The sequence below is a fragment of the Anser anser genome, assembly GCF_964211835.1.
Source record: "Anser anser genome assembly, chromosome: 6".
In the NCBI taxonomy this organism is placed as follows: Eukaryota; Metazoa; Chordata; class Aves; order Anseriformes; family Anatidae; genus Anser; species Anser anser.
Genome location: NC_139726.1, coordinates 21,947,201 through 21,969,314, shown reverse-complemented (window position 1 = coordinate 21,969,314; position 22,114 = coordinate 21,947,201). Strand labels below are relative to the sequence as shown.

Genomic DNA, 22,114 nt, shown 5'->3' with positions numbered 1-22,114 from the left:
ATATTTTCCCTCACTTCTCTTACAGAACAGTTTGTGGCTAATGCCTAGATGAGCATTGCTGGGGCAGGAAAAATGCCAAGAGTGTTTCTACTACACAACTGCCAAAAGGCAGCACATTCATGGCCAGAATGCAACACGTGCCCTGCTTAGAATTTGAAAATTAAACATGCAACATTATGAGATTTTTCATTTCTATAGCATCAAAACTTCCACACGTTTGCGTTTATTTTCAGTGTTGAGCAATCTGATTCTGGGGAGAGTCACATGAGCACCTCGTGCAGCAAACTCTACTTGCACAAAAAGGGCATTCAAAAGTGTTCACTTAAAGAACACATCTGATAAAAAGATAGCATTCATTATTAACAGCTTTCAAAATAAGAGTTGCTTTTTCCTTCTGTAAGAAGCTCTTTAGCATATCAAGTAATTTTCATTTGTACATATGGCAACAGTATTATCAGATAATGAAGATATGTGTATGTAGACTGAAACAAAGAAGATAAAGTTCTAGCAATAAAGATATACTTAAAAAGAAAAATCGACGGAAATGTTAGTTGGCAGGGATAGAAGAAAACTACTAAAGCTTTGCATTAGATAGGCATAGGGAACAGTCAGTAGTCAATCATGGTCAAGAATCTATTTCACTCTAGACATTTGGTATTATTTTTACGTATCCATACCATCATAAATGGTAAACTATGCCTTTGTTCTACAACCCGTCAGTGGAATAGGCAGCTAAAAAGTACCTCTCCATCTCTGTGAAGACTACTTGCAACAGAGCTGGGGTTGTTTCTTGGGGGTCTGCTGTCTTCTCACATTAAAAAGCATAGTTTGTTGCACACTAATAGTAGAATGAATTATTTTGTTAAAGGATGAGGGAAAATATAATTTGTGGTCTGCTTCTGGATAACACAACCTGTCATTACATTTTATTCATTACAGATTAACTCAATTCTCATCTAAAGACATTGTCCTGTTAATGGATACCAGGAAAGGTAATTCACCTACCATTCCGTAATGATACTTGGATTAATAGTATGGATGCCCCTGTAATATTAATTCCTTACAGAATTTCTCTGGCAGTAAAATCTGTATTCCTAGCATTCCTACAGCTTAGAGCATTTCCAGAACTTCCTTGCAGGGTGCCTTGCAGCACTACAGAATGTGAGAGTACAAAGCTGACAACAATTCAAGTATCAATACTTGTGGACTGGCTGGTAGCATGCATCATTATCTGAAGTAATATCAAAAAGCTCTTCAGAAAGTTTAAAAGACAGAAGAATCCTCCTCCTGTTGTTAAAACAGGAAAAGTCTGTCTCAGAATAAAATGAGACAGTACATTTTGTTTATGAGATCAGATGGAAGTAACACACTCTATAAGGAAATTCCATATGGCAGACGTGCGTAAACACAGACAACCTGCAGAATCAGAGTTCTGTTGTGAACTTCTGTGGTAGTCTCAAAGTAATCTTTTGACCATACCGCTGCAACAGCAGTGGTAAATTCTCCAACTACTACCTGCTCAGATTGATGTGTATCTCTTTGAAAAAAAGCATTATGTAAAATGGTACTTTTAGTAATCAAAGATACTATACTGTCAGTGTATTCAGACGTATCTACATTATTGTCTGCACTTTTACTACAATTTTACTCCTTTTAGGTCTGCAGAGCCAATGTACTAAGAAACACTAAGTAATGGTATAATTCTCATCAATGGTGCAAGAAATATTACCTAGCTGCTTGGTGATCCCTGGTTATCTAATGTGATCTAAATGTCACAGATAAGCCTAAGGAGAAATAGCCAATGAACTCTTTACTGGAGATCAACAGAACTGGCATTAAATACTAGCAGGATCAAAAGTAATGAACACAGAAAGAGAAACCACATTCTCCAATGTATGGAAGAGGAGCATACCAGAACACTGCCTGAGAAATAAATGATAGAAAGGAAAAACGACCTTTGAAAAACATTCCTTGCTTTTAGAGAGGGTACAGGCTCAGAGGGTATTGGCAGAAAGGAAGAAGGGAAAAAATAAGCCTGTACTGAGCTTTTAATCTTCCCCTAATTGTACTGAGAGTCTCCAGCATTATCCCCAGAGAGAATTAAACATAAAAGCCTAAGTAACTCAAACAAGTTCCCTTACAACTCAGTCCTTTAAGAACAGTATGATTTCTCTGACGGACTCACTTTCTCAAAGACCAGGTCATACAAAAATCACGTTGCGTGGCATATTTCTATTACACTAAAACAAAACAATGATACTCCGTCTGTTTCCACTAACCTGTACTCCGGTTTGGGGAAAATTAACAGAATAAAGCTTGTCTAAGTATTTCAGAAAATGAAGTGGTTAATACTTCAAGAAAATATTTTGTGTTGGTTGTCAGAAAAGATATTTTTCAAAGGTCAAGAGAGAGGTGGAATACAAAATTAAATAGAAATTACTCAGGAAATGGTCAGAGGTTAAAATGTAAGCAAGCTTAATTATATCAGTAAGTACTAAATGCAGAATGGCAAGATTCAATTTTAAATGCTGATTATGCACCACCCTCAAACAAATGGTATACAAGCCTGGCTGAGACCTAAGTATTGTGTCTGGAAGGACAAGAAAATTTTATCAATGTAACTTAAAATGAACAAAAGCAAAGTTATACCAGAAGATATTTAGGGTGTAAACTTCCATTTGTGAGTTTCAGTTTTAACTTCTTCATTTGCAATTTAACTGAGAAGCTATTTTAAGCAGAGTTCAGGGGAAATGCACACTAGTGGCATTATCTAATCAAGCATGAGATGAAGGAAAAAGGAATAAAGCTTTCAGCATCACACCATGCTGATGGTATGAATTCACACCTCCTGATAAACCACTGATTTCAACAACATCCCGAAACAGAAATATTAAATAAAAACATGAACTCTGTGAACATCCACTTCATTACAAAGTATAAAAATACAGGGATTATATGCACTAGAGGGCCACCATATCTTATTATGTGCTGTTCTTAAATATTTATGGCATAAACAACCACTCACTGAAATAAATAAATATATCCGTGAACAGCTTGTTCCATAAATCCCCATGAGATTTAAACGTTTAAGAGGACCTGCAAGGCCCTCAGGGCACGTTTCAGGCCTGATACTTTCACACTGCCGGTGAACAGACTTCTAGGAATTTTGTTACTCATGGAACTAATGGAATAACAGCAACGCACACTAAACCTGTGAACTGTAAGCACTCAAGTTCCAAGACTCAGACTGAAACAAGGATCGATTCAAGAGCAGACATAAATTTTATTATTAATCCCTTTCTCCTCTTGATTTCTGTGAGTGGCCACAACCAGCACAGATGACAGGCTGGATCCTGTAATTCTTACTTTCTGACAAGGGAAATATTCCACATTCAGTCCACAGTATTTTCATCAAGTATACCTCTGGGATGAGTAGAGTTTGTAAGCCTTCGATACAACTTACCTCAGTACAACTATTGGGTTGACCACTTTGTGAAGCACCCCCGAGCTATTAAACCGTGAAATAATCCGAGAGATGCCAGGCTCATGCTCTCATGTCACGTCAGCTATAGTAGTGGGTAGAAACTGCCACAGAAGGGAAGAGGGTAAAGAGGACTTACACCTAACACCAGCAGCCTGTGCTGCATACTGTACAAGGAGAAGAAAGAAATTACTAATTACCTGGGTTGAAATCCCAAAGCACTCATTGACTTCAGTAAGGTAGGATTTCACCATGGATGAAAAGAAGGGAGGAACTGGGCTAAGGGAAAGGGCAAATGCTGAACCTTACAACTCTGACTCCGACCAGGAAAAGGAAAGACATCTATTAGAAGTGCCCTAAAGTAAACATAGGGCAGTTTTTTTTTTGAGCGTATTTATTAATCCATATACCTAATAAATTGACTTCTTTTGGTCTTGGTTGTAGCTTGTTTTGAGTTTTAAGGTATTGAATGCTCATTCAACCGAATGTTTCCTTAAGGAAGGAGGAATTCATATTGTGCTAAGTGAGTCTTATAAGTCATATTGTTCTTGCTACATAAGAACGAACATTTTTACAACATTTTCACAAAATATTTTAATAAACTAAACTCTACACTGTCAGGAAAAAGAAAATAATAAAATAATTGTCTTGCTATCAGTGTGTGCTAATCTGCAAAAGATCTTCCACTGCCACAGATCTTATTGTCATAGATCCTTTTTTTATTATTATTCAAATGCTAGCAGGTTTAAGGTAATGGATTTTTAAAACATCAATGTTAAAACATATCCATTGATCTAATAAATGGTATCACATTATTTGCCTTACCCATTATATAACACAGGCAGAAAGCACCCATTCAAATGCAGCATGCAAGCACGCATTCTAGAGGAATCTTTGGAGGAACACACAACCATATCCATTGCTGTGAAGCAACATAAACAACAAAACTCATCGCTAAAAGGAAGCTTCTAAGGGATTGCTATTTTTCTGAAGAACTTGAAGGAACCAAAATAAATACCATAGATACCTCATGATAGGTAACAATCAACCTTTTGTGTAAGGAAGAAAAAGGAGGTCTCATTTGAAAAGAAAAGGAGGACTGAGATGAGACTGACCAGAAGATCAGAAAGGGTCAATCTGCAAAACCATCTCATCCACATCAACCTCACAGTTGAATAAAGGAACAGACTGTGTCAAATCCAAAGGTTTAGAAGCGTAGCCAAAGCCTTATGCATTTGACCAGTTTGGTATTCATTTCAAAGGCAATAAAGGACCCCGCCAACCACAAATGCAGTTAAAACCAAAGCTCCAGACAATTTGACACAGAAGTTTGACAAGTTGAAGATGAATTTAATGCAGTAATATACACACACACTATGTAGAGATGGTAGATTATACACACACACACCTACAAAGACAACTCTGTTACACATTTTATCTGTGAAAGATAAGAATGAGACACATATTTGATAGTTAAAATGTGTGTTTATAAAAAAAAGACTTTCATGAGCTTCAAATGTTCTGATTCTTCTGAAAGACATTTTGCCTAATAAGAATGAACTAATGAAAGCCCAGAAGTTTGCTCCCTGAAAAAATATTCATAGGCTTCCAGTTGTGTTTTGCAATATATGTTTTTTCCCATTTAGCACATCATGCTTAGAGATACTGCATTTAATAATACAATCTGCTGAGGATGAAAAGCACTTGCTTTGCTAATAAAAAAGCTGGTTATAGAAAATGCAAGTTTGGCAGTAAAGCTTCCAAGAAAAAAAAACAAAAAACAAAAACGCAGCCTCAAAAACATCTGCAGCATTTAAGTGTATACATTCCAGTTTGTCAGATGGTCTTCTGTAATTTAAGTATTTTAGGAACTAATCAAAATATTTTTTCTTGAAAACTGGATGAATCCATTATTTTTTAACTTTACCTCTAACCATGATAAAATGTGAGAAAAACAATAAAGGCATTATTTAACAGGGAGACTAACATGCTTGCTGGATTTTTCTGTTTCTTTTTTTCCCCCCCAAGAATGAACCTCAAAAAGAGTCAAGCTTTCTGCAATATAATTTAAGACTCTTTGAAGTGCTAATACACACAAACATTTACAGGGGCTGTAAATAGGAATAATAATATATTTTTGCACAGTGTCTGGCACAATAGTATTCACAAGGGGCTTCAAACTGATGGGCTTTACTACAGCGACACAGAATTGCATCTAAGAGAAACACCACACTAGTTAAGGTCAAGAGAAATCAGCTCCACAAAGCCTTAATCCATCTTCTTATAATAATCAGTGATATAGCCACAAAACGTTGCTATTGAAATAGCATTGAACTGGAATAAACTGGGAAGCTGGGGTGCAAATGGACCATAGGAATAACATGCAAGAACAAACATCAGGAAAGTTTGTTGCAGAGAGACACGAAGGACCAGACCTTTCTAATCAACTTGTTATTATTCAATCTTTTCTGTGGCTTAAGGGATAGCTTGAGTGCCCAATCTGGCACCTTAAATGAAGGACAAGGACAAAGAAAGAGAAACCTGCAAAGTTCAAACCAACTGGATCCCTTGATCTTTTACAGAAATTGTGCCTCATGGATGATATTGAATAATGTACCTGATTGTCTCCTTTATTTCAGATAATGTGCTGTGCTGTTATTACAAACTTTTTGGTCATAATGCCAAAAAAGAACACATTACAGAAAGAGCCTTCTCAAAAGACTTGTACGTTTCCATCAGTGCTTATCACACCAAGGAAAATCAGGTTACCAAAGTGAAAAAATCAAGGCTAATTCCCAGTCATGTTTCTCCACCATCAACAGCCAGAAAGGTTACTTTACAAGATAGTCATAGAAAAGTGTTCACAGAAATCTGCATTTTTTGTAAGATTAAGTAATTCACATACCCAAATAAAAGTCACTGTTTTGATATGCTGACTAACATTGCTGTTCTGATGTAAATCTGACTACTGATAATAGAATGCCATTCCATATTCATTTAAATCTGCTCTTCCAGACAAACCGTTGCTTGTTAATATTCGAAATGTTTGACAAAGGAAAACAAAAGAGAAGATCCTAAAAGCTTATTAGAAAAGTAGCCAAAACCAATGTAACAACAGTACTAGAGGCCAGGCTCTGCTCCCACTTAGCTCCATGTGTATCAAAGCAATTCCACTGTATTCACTTGAAATATGCTCACTTTGCAACAGCAAAACCAGGTTTGCAATCTGGCACTTTATCTTGATATAACAACAACCTTGGAAACTTTTCCTGCTACTCGTTTCTATGTTTTCATCAGTATTAACACAGAAGGTATGAAGGTGGAATGTTAGTTACTTACAAAGCTTTGTTCACAGTCTTGCCAGTTCTGTGTTTACTGTCATATTCTAAAGCTAAGGGGGAGGACTTTTTATATTCCTCCTCCTTCCATGTGTTAGTCTAGGAAAAAAAATCTACCTGCCTATCATCACTTCATTTTTCAATGTCTCTCACACTGGCTGTTTCTCTGCATACAAATTTGAATTCCTCTTCAGCTGAAGATTTGCAGACAGCACAAGGCAACAAATTCCACACACCTGAGTCCTTTCACATCTTTCTTCTATGTTGCAATCTGTATCTGATACCATGGAATAGTTCTTCCTTATTCTGACATGAAAATTTGAGAGGTTGCTGAATGCAGTATTCTAGCCATAATCTAAAGGTAGGCTACTACAATTTGATCACTTTTACATTTCTCAAACAAAACCACATTAGAGAGACAAATCATCAAGGTAGAATTTGAGCCATCAATGAGAATGTGACAAGAAGCAGGTAAATACAGCTGCAGGTTCCACAACCACCTTTTCATACTTTTCTGAGTCTCCAAGCACTTTGCTATTTTATATCACATGATCGTCCTTCCTGTAAGGCTAAATAGTCTTCTTTTTATTAACTATAATTTTATGTCTCTCCTATACTCACCTATGGAAAATCAGTAAATCACTGCAAAGACTTCTGCAACTGATTACAGTACAATAAACTGACCAAGCAGTATACCATAAATCAACCTGATAGATTTATGTCCAGCCATCTAAACTATCTGATTCTTTCTTTGATCCCCACCCCTCTTTTCCAGTATTTCATTTCTCAGACTAAACCTAATCTCTCAGTTAATGAACCAGAAAGAATTTCTGATATGGACTAGTCAATGGCGAAAAAGTGCATTAGAAAGTACTGACATCTACATGAGATTCCTAGTACTCCTCAAAAACACCCAAGCGTTCAGAAATCTACCAGACAGAGAAGCGAGAACGTTGTCCTGTAATAGTATAACATGTATTTTCAGTAGCTAAAGGCAAGGGAAAGGCTGCCTCTCTGAAATGCTGCCTACTGTGTTACACTGCAAAATATCTACATGCAATTCAGTAACGTACTTTGATAAATAATGTACTTACAGCACAAACAGATGAAAAGAACTGAAAAAAATCCTTCTGTGTTCATTTTCATTAATGTATTTTTACAGTGTCTTCATAATTCCTACTGCAATAATCCTGACACATAAAATGAAGCATAAGACTACTTTGTACCTTGAGATAAGGCAAAAGATTAGATACACCTTCAAAAGACAAACATGAAAATTACATGAAAATCCACTGAGAGCTGTGGCCTTGATTCTGATGAACATAAACCTTATTCAGAAGTCACACTGAACACTATTACATTCAAGTCAGCATGCCATTTCATACATATATTTCCTAAAGAGTATTCCATTGAAGCTATATGCAAAATTTATTCCATTTTGACAGAGGATCTGTTCTTAAAATAGCTCAGAACATTCAGTGTTCAGAAAATAAAGACAGTAAGAAAGCAGGTTCCCCCAAAGATACAATTTCAGAGCCGTGAAGTCTGTTGAGGGCTGAATCTGAATTATCATCAGATGGACAAAAGCAGGAAGCAAGTTATGATACTGTTTACCAGACAAGATGTGTAAATGCTGATGAACATGAATAAAAATTAAAGTATTCCTTCTGACCTTACAGGGGCAAGACTCCCTCTCTCCAAAGTTACTGCATACCGAAGTAATAGCTGCTCTTCATTTAGTCAAGATCAAATGTTTCTCAAAGCATGTTCAGTAACTTCTAACATAATCTTATTCCACACAAAAGGAAATTGGTTATTTGTGTGTTATCCAAGGAAGGCTGAGTAATTCACTGTGGTAGGAAAGACCTCTAAAAATAAGTCACCTCTCAGCAGATTCACTCCCTTCCTGTCTGGGCTTCAATAACTTTGCAACTGCGTGAAAGGACAAAACTTGAGGATGAACTACAGAGAACTTCTGTAACAATAACACTGCTCAAATACATCCATTTTGCTCCCGGTCTGTCTAAAAGAATCCAACTACTGGAGGGTGGAGCGAGACAGTTATCCATCAGGATGTGCGTGACTAAAGATCCTCGGGTGTAGCCTTCTGCTTTTATGTTTATTTTTGGATGCATTTTCCCTTGTGGTTTAAACCAGCTTTGGGGCAAGGTCGATAGTACCACGCTAACTCAGTGATGTTAAAGAGGGATAGCAAGTTCTTGTCAACGCAAACAGCACCTTTTCCTACGCATTCTTGGAGTACCATGGAAGTCTTATAATAGCGGTGAAAAACTTTCTTCATGGTTGTTAGTAATCCTCCGAGATGAAGACCAGGGACAATTGGTGCACAAAGATATGACACCAGTGATTCCCATATATGACACCAGTGATTCCCATAACCTCCTAGAGCTTCTTCATCAGGGGACAGTGTTCAGCTGTGTGAAAGCCTAACCACAGATTTTATCACCTCCAATCTGCTCTAGAAGCTTGGGGATAGAAAACAAGTCTCCAAGGATGAGTAAGCTAAGTTCAACAGATGTTCCTGAACAGGATGCTACTTCAATGGATACAGTCATTAGAGAAAAGACTGGGCCATTTTAACTGGTAATTGCTGTTATCAGGACGATATTATTTGTTTTGACTGGCATTCCCTGACTGTTAAAGAGGGAGATAGTAGAAAATCATTCAGTGAGCCCTTTACAGAAAATGTAGTTTGCGTATTACAGAAAGCAGCTTATTATGCTTTTGATAAAGAATATCCTATCTTTTCCTCAAAAAGTATTAAAACTTATAAAATTGACAGAAGAAAAGTGATAAATTCTGTTTAGAAGTAGCAATCTCTTTCTTTCAGATACAGACAACTGTAATTGTACTCAAAGAAATCACTTGCTATATTTTGTGCATTAAATGTGTTAATAAGCCACATCTGGTCTGTGAAACATACCAATACCATTGTTTCTTAGAGCAATACAGCTAAAACTGAAAAGCTTAGTTTCCCATTTTAAAAACCGCAGAAATAACTGTATTGTGGATTTACAGATTTAGAGATTCTGAGACTTCCTTGAGAAGTTCTAAAAAAGTAAGTATATCTTTCTCTCAAGATCTAGTTTTATAACTTACACTAAAAGCTTCATAAGCAATATGAATGCAGATTTACTTGTCTTCCAAAGAACAGCCTAGATTTGTGATAGCAAAAAACATTTGTTGTGTCAACTTAATCAGTAGGTCTCAGTGTAAACAAATTTTTAGTATAGAAGAAGATAGTTCATAGCACTTAGTCCCATAATTTAGGGTTATTTGCACACTAAATGAATGTCAATACTGAATCAATGTATACGGGTTCATTTTCCAATATTATATACACCACCTAAAAATCAAACAATTTAAAAAATTGTGTTTTCAGAATTTACATGCATTGTTCTGGTATGCCAAAAATCTGTGATCAACAGTTTTCATTTGTTCTTTCCCTCAAATAAAGGGAAATTTTGTGGAACAAAAAACAAGCAAAAAAACCCACACTTAATCATATTAGATGTATTTTTTGCACTTTTATTATAATCATAAAAATCATAATTCCTAAAAGTAGTAACCATTTTAAGAATTACAGCTCTATTTGCTTATTTAGGTTGATCTGTAGTACTACAGTACTATATTTATTCAGAATTATTCAGCAATTTCTTTATGGAGAAACTACTTTTTCTAGAATTAAATTATATGGACTTTGTCAAAGCAAGTATGTATGAATCTCTGCATAAGGCACGCTGAACAACATACAATTCATAACATAAAATCTTCCCTGAAGAAAAAGATTTACTTTTGAGATGATAATAAGGATAAGAACATACTACCGCCACTGCTCGTATTGCTAGTATATTTGGGGGTGAATTATCTTAAATATTTTTTCTGCCTGTTGTAAACACACTCCATTTATCATACCTGAGGTGCAGTTTATGTAGACCTTAGGATTAGTAGATTACAAGGAGACAAATATTACCTTGAAAAGAAAAAAAGTGAATGACTTCATTCTACCTCAGACTAACCAACAAAGCTATTTTTGTTAGGATAATTTTGCATTCTCACTAAGAGACTCAAAGAAACCACACCAAAATATATCAAAGAATACACTGCAAAACAAAAAGCAAAGCAGCACCAAAAACTAAACTGTGGTCTGTGACCGACATCTGCAGCACCTGTGACATGCACTACTACAAAATTTCATAAAATCTGAGATATACCAAGTGTGTGCTAAAGCTCCCTATGAAAGCATCCAATACTTTCAACATGTGACCTTTGTATTATCATCATCTAAAAATTCAGCAAAATAAACAAAATTATTAGAAGTAACAGTGTATTAGTTATTACAGAGCAAATGACATAGGCATTTCTGTTTTAAAAAAATAAGTATACTTTAAAATTCTAAATTTTAAAGATGGGAACTTAACCTAGACTCTCCCAATATTTCTGATAGGAGACCGACAATCTCTGAATTGTTAGCCAAAAAGTCATATACATATCAGAAAGAGCTTTGCTAATACCACTTCAAAGTGAATTTAAAGGAAATTTTTTTTAATTATTATTTATTTTTTATTTGAAAAACCTACAATTGGATTTATTATCCTACATTGTGAGCTTCTAAAGCACTATCTACATTAAAAATTTCTGACCACTAGCAAAAGTTGCATATGTTAAAACAGATTAAAGTACTTGCATATTTAATCTTGTAATGCCACAGTGAAAAATCATAATGTAGCCGCTGCAGAAATAAAAGTATGAACTACAGAAAAATATTGCATTGTAAATTCCTTCAAATTTGGTATGTGACTGTACTAGTATTTTTTCTTTTTACCTGCAGATATTGACCAAAAAAAAGTACAAATTGTAGCTACGCAGCTCACAGAATAAATCTTATATTGTCACTCAATGGCAAGCATGTTTCATGAATGCATCCATCTTTCACAGGTAAGTCATGCTGCAACATTAACTATGTTCAAGGCAACATATTTGCAGATAGGTGATACTAGTCAGTCAGTGTAGCCAGTTGCGAGTTTGATTTTCTTTCTGATAGCATTACTTTAGTACCACTTTACCACACTTATTTGGAGTATAATGTTTCTTTTTCCTCAGGAAAAGAGAAAAACAGATATAGATATATCTATACAGTTAGCATCACCAGATTTGCAAATTCAAGACACTGTTCTACCATCCTACAGTTCTATGCAACACCTAAATTTGTGCTGCTGCCACTTAACCAAGCTGGCAGTACAAGTACCATACAGCGCAGGCCAGGCCAACAGGGTGCCTTCTAACACCCTGAACACCTTCCAGGCAAGAGCAATGCTTACAAAAACACAAATTGAAGTCCAGTAACTTAGCGTGGTAGCATATTAATGGAGTCTTCTCTACACAAATACCAAAGTACACACAGACTATGGGATGAAGAATCTCAGCCATACGTTCTCCAGAAAGGAAAGTTTTAAGGGAATTCACGTTACCAGTAACTTATTTTAAATGATCTTTGTCCATCTGCTAATTTCAAACCCCTTACAGCTGCTGCTGAGACAGGAGTAAATGAGAGTAATTTAAAACATCAGAGTATTGTAAAGGTAAACTCCCCGGGTAAATGCATGCAACAAAAGCAAGTTTGAGGGTAAAACAGCAGCACCTGCAGTATACAGGTGAAATTTCTGGTGAAATTTATATAAGTTATTTCATTAGAAGAAATAAAGTAGAAGAAGCCTGCAAGAAAGCAATACAGAAGTATGGAATCATAGAGAATATGAATCACTAGAAAGAAGTAAACATGTTTTCCTTTTTGTCCAAACTAATTAAAAAGAATTATTCCTTTGCTTAGGCTATAAATGAGCTTATATTTCGTTATTTTTTCTTATATAAACTGCAAGTAAACCTGAATTTACCTCCCAAAGTGCTTTGAAGTCCTTCTGCTCAATTCGAAGGAGCTCGCTGTATTCTCTGGTAACAATGGTAGCATGGCGAGGAGTGTTATCCAGAATGGACTCTCCAAAGGCAGTTCCTATTCCCAAAGTGCATATTGTTACAGCATCCTTTAATTAAAAAGGAAAGGACATGTTAAGTATTCCAGCATTTCTTATAAGAGTCTTTATGTCACATTTGCTAATGGTGCTACCTTAAGATTCTTTGGCAATTTTCTTTTTAAAAAGTTAAGAGTACCAAAACCAAAGGAAATAAACAAAAGCCCACAATATGCTAATTAACAGCAAAGGAAGCCTCAGTGCGGAAGCAAGTGACCATCATTCAGATTAGACCTATCTTGCTGCAAAGCAGAGGGCACAAGAGTCACCCTCACCTTTGGAAGAGAGTTATGACCTCTGTTCATCTATAAAGACTGCTGTAATGATGAAATCCATTAGAAATGTCAGAGGTGATCAGAAGATAACTAGCATTAGAAAAGCAATCTTGGAATATAAATTTCTGCCCTATATAAGTTATCCTCATCAAAAAGAAAATCTGAGTGTTACGTCTCTTAGTAAACTTAATTTTCAGTTATAATATTCTCTCGTATTTATAATGCATTTGTCCATTGACTAAAAAAAAAAAATTAAGTTAATTTCACATAATTCAGATATTTCACGTAAACTTTTAACTCCAAAACAACCTGGAATAAGTCTAGATTAATTGTGATGGTCCCTAGCATGCAGCACAGTACACTTCAAAAAGGTCTATATGAACACATGCCATTAATGTGATGGAAAAGATGTCTGATTCAAACCCTGTTGGCCAGGAGCTCCTCTTTGACAGTTCCAATACAAATTATGAGCTACAGCAGAAATAAATAAGTAAATAAATAGACTGATAGAAATTAAGTATCTTGCTGAATCAAGATTTTTAGATTCATGTCCTATTTTAGGCTTAGAAGTTGCTATGCTCCTGAGCAGTGGCTTGTATCTCAACATTTACTTAAGTCTCTTTCTAAGCTGGACCTTAACTGATCATCTTCTGAGTAAATTAAAAATAAAAATAGTAACAGTACTAAAAATTTACACAGAAGCGAGTCACAGTTTACTAAGGAAATTATACGTGCACATAGATAAATGCATAAACATATAAAAACACATGCTAATTTTACTTGACACAACATTAGAAATATAGTTTAATTTAATTCTAAAATGTAAGATTCGTAAAAAGGCTACAAAAATAAAGCAAAATTTTGTCATCCCATCCACTCCTTCCTTGTGGCTGATAATCCAGGAGAGATGCATGAACATATTTCAGCATCATTTTCTGTGTTTAAAATCACATTGTTTTCCTTTCATGCATCTAATAAGTGGTAATAGGCAAATGTTATTAAGATCAAGTTAGTAGCTTTATAATTGCATTACAAAGACAAATGCCCATAATAGTCCAGTTCCCTGAACCATAGAAAATTGCTTTTGCACAGATATTACCATATAAAACTGTGTGTTCAGGAAAACAAAATCAATTACATTTTAGAGAAGATCTAGGAAGAATTTACCAACTGTCAGAAATACACTTGCAAGGAAGACAAATATGAACAGGCACTGTTTGAAAAAAGAATATTTGGGAATGAGTGCCCAAGAAATGTATGTCTCTACAAACAGCCTACAATACAGGCCATACACTAAAATGGTGCTTTAAGAAGCTTTGCATTCAGACCTGAACCACTATATGCGTGCTACTTCACTCAAAATTGCACTCAAAGGATCTACAAAGAAAACGTCTCTACTGCTCATGTCAAATTTGATCTCCAGGTCTCCAATATATTATACTCAACTTTATTTAGAAAGTTCAGATAAAAGATCTCTGTTTAGGGCTGAATAACCAAACAGTCTAGCAGAAAAAAGAAACCTTTCCATTAGGTGGATTAGAAGCAATAATTACATCTTTAAACTTCTTTCTCACTCCTTTTCCCCTTGCTCCCCCAAAGAAACTCTCTAGAAACTTTTCACTTTTTTGATCCTTTACAACCTTAGAGAATATATTTTTAAAAACAGAATAGAGAAGAAGAGCAGAGGAAAGGTGTTAGTAAAGGAACCACTTTCTAAGGGAAAGTCTGATGAGGTAGCTGTTCAGCCTTAGAAATAAATTAACATTGTGGGGTATTAGGTCAAAGAAATGGAACGGTCCTACCTATCTTCATTAAAGAAAAGTCCAGGCTTCTATCAAGTGAAAGTTTTTTCTCTTTTTTTATTTTTTTCTTTCCTCCCCCAGCCATCATTGCTCTCCATATAGATGTAGTTTCTCAGCTAGCTAAGGAGCAAGTCCATCTACCTTCTTCAAGACTTCAGAGCCCTATCTTCTCTCTGCCCTCAATTTATACATCTCCAGCCTCCTAGGGAATCAGGTGTGCATTTCCTATTATGTCTGTTAACCTTACACTCAAGAATCTCCTGCTGTTCAATGTAGACTTCAGGAGGATTGCTGGCAGCTCAAAACTCAGTTTGCTGTTCCCCTCTGCCATCCCAGAAGCAGCAGGGGGTTCTAGCTGCTGGTAACCAGCTAAAATCCACACAGCTATCTAAAAGGCAGTATTAAAGACTTAAAATAGAAGAGATTGTTTCCATTGCTATCTGTCCTCTGAGCACACTATAGGAATGGTAGCGTTCAAATCAGACTGTTTGTGCATTCAGTTGCACTGCCTGTCAGTGACAGATGAGACACATGCAGTGAAAGAGTTGTTAAATCCCCCCCTCTCCCCCAGTCAATCTAAAACATTATTGAATTTGTCAGCGCAAACTATGGATAAGAATCAGAAATTCAAGGTTCTGCACTATTCCTTCCCCCATCATAAGAGACATCCCTGCATGCTCCTCCCTGACTTGTGACACTATTTTCCAACCTGGCATACAGAATTTTTGTGCTCTGGGTGAACAAAGTCATGGTGTCAGAGAGAAAAAAAGAAAATATGAAAGAAATTACCTGTGTTAGGAAGAAAGAGATTGGGTATTTTTCTTTGATATTTAAGTTTATTCAATATTTTAAGTTATAAAATTATTAAAATATTATATAAATATATAAATTATTTATTTTTATTATTTATTACATAAAATTATTAAAATATTTAAGTTTATTCAATATTTTGAATAAGGGAGTTGATGAGTCTGCTTTACTTTTATTTCATCATTTTCCCATACTTTGCACCTTCATCTCACTGCTGCATCTGTGTCCCTCAAGGACTCCATACCATCTCCATTATTAATTAAAAATCTGCAAAAGATAGCATTTTGGAAATTTGTGTACTATTACTTTGACACAGCTCAGCTTGTCCTTAGCAAAAATTTCCTTTCATAACAGAGAAACCAAAGGATCCATTTAAAAGTAAATTCTCTCTTCTATGAAGTGATTTTCTTGCTCCATTACCTCCACTGGAATATGTTTCAGTCATCATTCAGAAAGGAAATCCTTATCAAACTACTTTTAAAGATAACACAGCAATATCCTTCCACACTAGAATTGCAGTTTGACAACATATGTTAGGCCATCATCTTTACAAAAGACAAGGTGATCTACTTAAAGGAGACATTACACTCCAAGAAAGATTGTAAACAAGTTCTCTTCTGGTTCCTAATTAAAATATTTACAGATCAGATTAACTATACTATAATAGCATTAATTATTTCCACACATTCCCATCTGATTCTGTAAAAGGTACCTGTAATGTCTTGGCCTTTTTCCTAGGTATCTGGCAGACAGAAGTGAAATGATTTTTCTATATTAAATCTACATAAGCTAAGTTCAAAATCAAAATTAATATAACTATGCCCCTGTAGAGCTCAGCATGGGCTAACACACCCGACTTCTCAGCTATGTACATTTGTCCTCCTAATCTCTATTACAGCAGGTAGAGCAGTTCTCATGCTCAAAACAAACAATTTAAGGCTAGCTTGAGCATATTTGCACTACACTACAGACTACAATATAAACCTGCCTCAGCTTCACATAGGCTGTCCCTGAAATACATAATAGCAATGTTACACTTATGTTCAGAAAACAGCATTGCAAGGACTCTCCTCTTTAAATTTCTTCCCTTGTTTCCACTTCATCTTATCACATACCTCCTTTATCCTCCGCTGGAGACATCCAGGAAATTCTTTCCTTTCTTACGTGGACACCTGTATCTCTTTCTTCATGGTCAATTTTTCTAGCAATACCAACTTGTTTGGCTTTTGATCCTCAGTCTTCTGCATTTTCCTACAACTGACACTGCTGTTCTACCCAATCCACTGCTGTTCTACCCAATCTACCACAGCTCCTCCTTTAAAGCTTTACTTAAAAAGGCTAATTGTTTGTAAAGTCAATTTGGTTCAATTTGGTCTGTTTTTAAAACCTGATTAGCTAAAAAAAATAAAAAAATAAAAAATCACCACCAAACACAGATAACCAGCAATGGCTCCTAACACACACTGTGATTCAGCAGGCAGACTACAGAAAAACTGTAGAATAAATTACTATTTGATCTTTGCCTTTCTTCTCTTCATTCCTTCCGATTTTATCAGACAGGAATATAAATCTTAATCATCTAGGGTAAAAGGCTCTGAATCTAATCCAGTGAAACACGATGCTGCAGAATCTGGCAAAGATGTCACACTGATACTATTATTCCCAGCTTTACACTGAGACATTACTGACACTCATCCATCAGAACCTGTTCATTTTCAAAATAGAATTCAAAAACTAAACACAGATGAGAGAAGTTGACAGTATTTTTAAGACAACACCAAACTAGGTATATCTCAAAAAGGAACTTCTATTACTACATATCTTGGTTGTAACAATGGGTGGATAACATTGCCAAATAAAAAATAAATTCAGAATCTGTCCATAATTGAGGGTAAAAACCTCTTTCTAAACAGAAATAGGCTGCTAAATCTGTTTATTTTGAAGGGTACTTACTAAATCCTTATGTAACTTTTAAGTAGGATATTTATCAGGGTATTTTTTACAAACATCTTGAGGCAAGACCAAACAGTTCATTCCACTTACCTCTGCACTTCCTAGTATGACACTACCTTGGAAAAAAAAAAAACAAACAGAAAAGCACAAACCCACGTCCTCTTCAGTCTCTTCTTGACTGTTGAACAGCCCGAAAATTCATAAATAATTTGTACAGAAAGCAGACCAGCCACCAGTCAGGATGGGTAATCCTGTCAGATCTCTGTATTGTAATTGTGCTGTCCCGTGTTAATGGCAAATGAAATTACTGCCATGATCATCAGCAGCTAGAATATTTTACTGCCTCAGTGAAACAAAAATAACACTAATAGGTCTGGTCAAATGCTTTTAAATAGTTATATAGTAAATAGTTCGATATGATTTTCAAACTAGCCATTTCAGTATTAAACAGTGCCTGCACTCAGCTTGTTATATATTCTAACACTGCCCTCTTGTGACACAATACAGGTTTGCAATCAGTCAAAAAGGGGTTTTCCAAACCAAGATGAGAGTTTATCTATGAGACCCTAAATATGTATGTTTATCGTAACATTTTAAACATTACATGGAATAGTCCCTCCTATTGTAACAGAAAATCATAGGTAATGTTTACGTTTCTGTTTATATGAATTTTCAACTTGGTCCTCATCAGTATTACTAACATTTCCTGTAAATAATCACAGGTATCTGCATGAGTAAGCTAATGCACAGCAGGAATTTTTATGAATTTATACTTCACTAGCTACACTGAAGTCTTGATCCATTAGCACATTTAGATCTAATTTCCAGTGCAAGACATGTAACTGTATGCCTCTGCAGGAGCACAGGCCTTCAAGACTCTTAGTAAGCACGAAATACACAGTACTTTACTGTACTTTCAGTGGAAGAAAGCAACCAAGCTCCAAATGTGACTCCATAAAGAATTCGTACATAGTAGCTGCCACATAATACATTTATGCCCAGGCTCACTGAAATGCAAGTTCCCTAGGTAGCCAGACAAACACCTAGCAAAAGAGAGACTAATATTGTATTTTTAATCGATAGAATTGATTTACCACATTTACATTAACACTATACTCATCATCATCCAATCACAGGATAATTCAAGCTGCAAGAAAACTTAAGAGGTCATCAACTACAACCTCCTTTAAGTATTAAAAAATTATTAGTCATGTCTAAACACTTTTTAACCAATAGGAATTTAAACACAATAGTTAGCTTCTCCTTCACTAGAAGATATCACATATTCCTTCTACAATTTTACATGAGGCTACAAACTTTTAAACTTGTACGCTCAGGCAAACTTTTCTAACTCCAACAGGAGCAGAAAAATAAAGTAAGACTGGTACAAGAGCTGAAGAAAATCCAAAGAAAATTTAGTAGCAAGCAACAAAGGCAGATGCAAGTTTGAAGACAGAGCAAGATATACATTAAACAGTAAGTGGAAGCTGGCCTTGAACAATGACGTTTTGTTGTGAAGAAGACATCCACTAAGGAAAACACCTAATTTCTTGGGCTCCATGTAAGACCTTGTTTCTGGGTCAGAGTGTTGCTAAATGAAAGCAAACACCAAGAGGCAAGAATATGGCGTGGCTTTTGGGGTTCAGGAAGGCAACATTTCCATATATCTGGGAAACAGCAGAATGCAGTTTGAGTCCCATAGATGCCTGGAATACAAACAGCTTTCAATACTCAGTAAATCCTTAAGTAGCAGAGCTGAGGTTCTTTGAAAGATTATCTGCTATGACTGTGAAAGGACAAGAGCCAAACCTGTGGATTAAGGCTGCAACATAGTTTGTTGGTTCTGGACATGAAATCAGGGAATCCCTGGAGGGTCCCAATTACCTCCCTGGCTGCAGGCCAGTATGACGAACAGGTGCAACAAAGGAAGAGCTGTTGTTGAAATCTGGCTAACAGTTGCCAGCTGAGAGACTGTCACCTTCCTGGAGAAATAATGGTGGAAGTAAAACAGATTTGAATTTTACTAAGTTTCTATCCCAAAGCTCAAGAATGGCTAGCACCATCTCAATGAGGAAGCTAAGGCAAGACTGGAACAGGATACCGAGGGGCTAAAGTCAGGACAAGGAGCAGGAGAGCAAGGAACAAAAGGAAAGACACGGTACAAACACCAAACTGGGGCAAAACCAGAGAAAATACTGGGCTCAGACACCATTTCAGTGTCCCCACCCACCACTTCTTCCTTCTCAAGCACTAGAATGGTAAATGCACGAGCTGCTATCCTTCTGGCACTGAGGCTGTATCCTATGGCAACTAGACAGTGGTAAGAATTCAGTGCATTGTTCCTGTGAAAAGGAAACACAAGGTTTAGAAATTACTGTACAATATAATTTCTGTAACTAGAACTACACGAACTGGAGATCTGTAGTTTCCCATTGGCAGGAAAATGCAGTGAACCTGAATGAGCAGAAAAGATATTTACATTTCTTAAGAGGCTGAACTGTTCAAACCTCCATCTAATGGAACAAATCAACACTGGAAACAGATTCTTAACTTCCACATTGAGAAAGCTTACGTGGATACATTTATTTCCGATTCAGTGAAGAGAATAGGTCCAGCTTAACGGTGCAGCGCCATCTTTTGGCAAACACCAGAAAATATTCCTGATTGCTTTAAATTGCACAGGAAAGGGTCTCGTAAAAGCCCTGTCACGTCCCAAATTGTGACAATACCATCTCATCTTTTTATTCATATTTATTCAAAACTCTCAAAAATTCAAAAACTCAAAATTCTGCAAATCCAGGAGTGCCAAGATATTGAGTAATCACTTGCAATTATTTGGTATTTCACTTGTTCTTCTATTTCTTTACACTGAATAGGTATTACCTCCAGGTCTAACACAGCAGCCGTTTCAGTACTCTGTTATCACTATCATACCTTCCCCTTCTTTCAGCAAAGACTGCAGTATGCTGTTATCAGACTGCACTGTTGGTGGGTTTGGTTTGAACTCTCAGAACCAGGACTGAATTCAAATATTTCCAGAGAATCAATCAACAATTCTCAGTTCTTTATCTTGACTTCATACAGCACTATGAGAAAAGACTATGAGCTCTGTTTCATATTCACATGTAGACCCTTTTTCAGAGCACCACATTTCAGTTTTCTTGATATCAATGGCATGATTTGCCTCCATAAACAAAGGATAGCTGAGGCTAAAGGACAGGTGGAGAAACAAAATGATCTGTACAATATATCTCATTGTTATCTACCTTGACTAAGTTCTAAGCTTTCGTTGCACTACTAACTGGATGGTTTTAATGAACAATTTATTTTACCTGGTGGTTGCTTGTATCAGAAACCTTCACATCGAGGGATCCTGTCAGAACAGCATACCAGTTTGTTCCAATATCACCCTGACGGAATACTAGAAAGATGAAATATTGTAAATAAGAGGTATCTCTTTAAGTTTAGCAACATTAAACATTTTCCCATATATTACTGTACTACTTTAGTCACTGCTGGGAGTATAGAATGTGCCTTATCAAACTACTTACTTGTCCAATAATAGTTCCAAGTGACACTGGAAAGTACACATTTTAGTAAACCATCAAGAGACTAATGAACCAGTGAAAGCACACAGAACTGCTTCACTCTTTCTCAGTTTGCTTCTCTTTTACTGCTATTTAGTTAATGAACACACACACACACAAAAAGACTTCCTGAACGATAAACAAGGTACCTTTGCAATTTATAACCTTTGAATGCAGATACAGCACCCACTGCCATCGGTAAGTTCTGGCTGAGAAACAACTATAGTTGTTTGATGTTCAGCTATTCCGACAGTGTGATTACAGAGTACCAGAATTCCCACTACTCTAAGCAAACCCCACTGCTGTGTACCTAAAGTGCATCAGATTTAGCTGAGGGGTCTCAGAGACTTTATCAAATATCACTTACAACAGGTCTCTGTCAGCTATTCCCCTGGTACAACTCTGTGAACTCACACATTCTCATTACAGAACCACCACAGCTTCATCTGGCACATGAGCTGACAGAGCAGGCACAGAACTGTTGCACCCCACAGCAATACGCAGCTCTGCAGATCTGTTTTGTTATCTAGAGTGACTGCAAACCATACATACTCAGTGATATGCCTCAGTGATACACTTCTGTCTCTGACATCACAAAGTATCTACAGAGGAGATCATTAATACATTTACAGGGGAAGAATGAGGCATAAGTGCAATGACTGCTTCTAATCTTTCAACAAAACAGTGGCAGACTTCTAAATCCAATAACGTGTGCCTTGTTACCATAGATTCACCACATATCATGTTTGTAGAGCAAGCAGCAGTTTAGTCCTGCCTTCCCTCATGACTAAGGCTGTAAACGTTTTTACAGCCATTCC

At 36.3% G+C, this 22,114-nt stretch overlaps 1 protein-coding gene and 1 long non-coding RNA gene across 2 annotated transcripts in view; both read right to left on the bottom strand.

Moving 5' to 3' along the window:
- Nucleotides 1-12,728, bottom strand: part of LOC310901920 — a 39,321-nt gene extending 26,593 nt beyond the window's left edge. Inside the window, exons 1-2 of the long non-coding RNA XR_014586314.1 lie at nucleotides 12,162-12,728; nucleotides 10,756-10,813 (exon numbers count right to left, since the gene is read on the bottom strand). This is a non-coding gene — a long non-coding RNA (uncharacterized lncRNA). The remainder of the gene's footprint in view (nucleotides 1-10,755; nucleotides 10,814-12,161) is intronic.
- RAPGEF4 (Rap guanine nucleotide exchange factor 4) overlaps nucleotides 1-22,114 on the bottom strand; it is a 154,033-nt gene that overhangs the window by 119,152 nt on the left and 12,767 nt on the right. Inside the window, 2 exon segments of the mRNA XM_083842534.1 lie at nucleotides 12,735-12,881; nucleotides 21,042-21,130. Of these exon segments, the coding sequence (XP_083698660.1) occupies nucleotides 12,735-12,881; nucleotides 21,042-21,130 (236 nt within the window).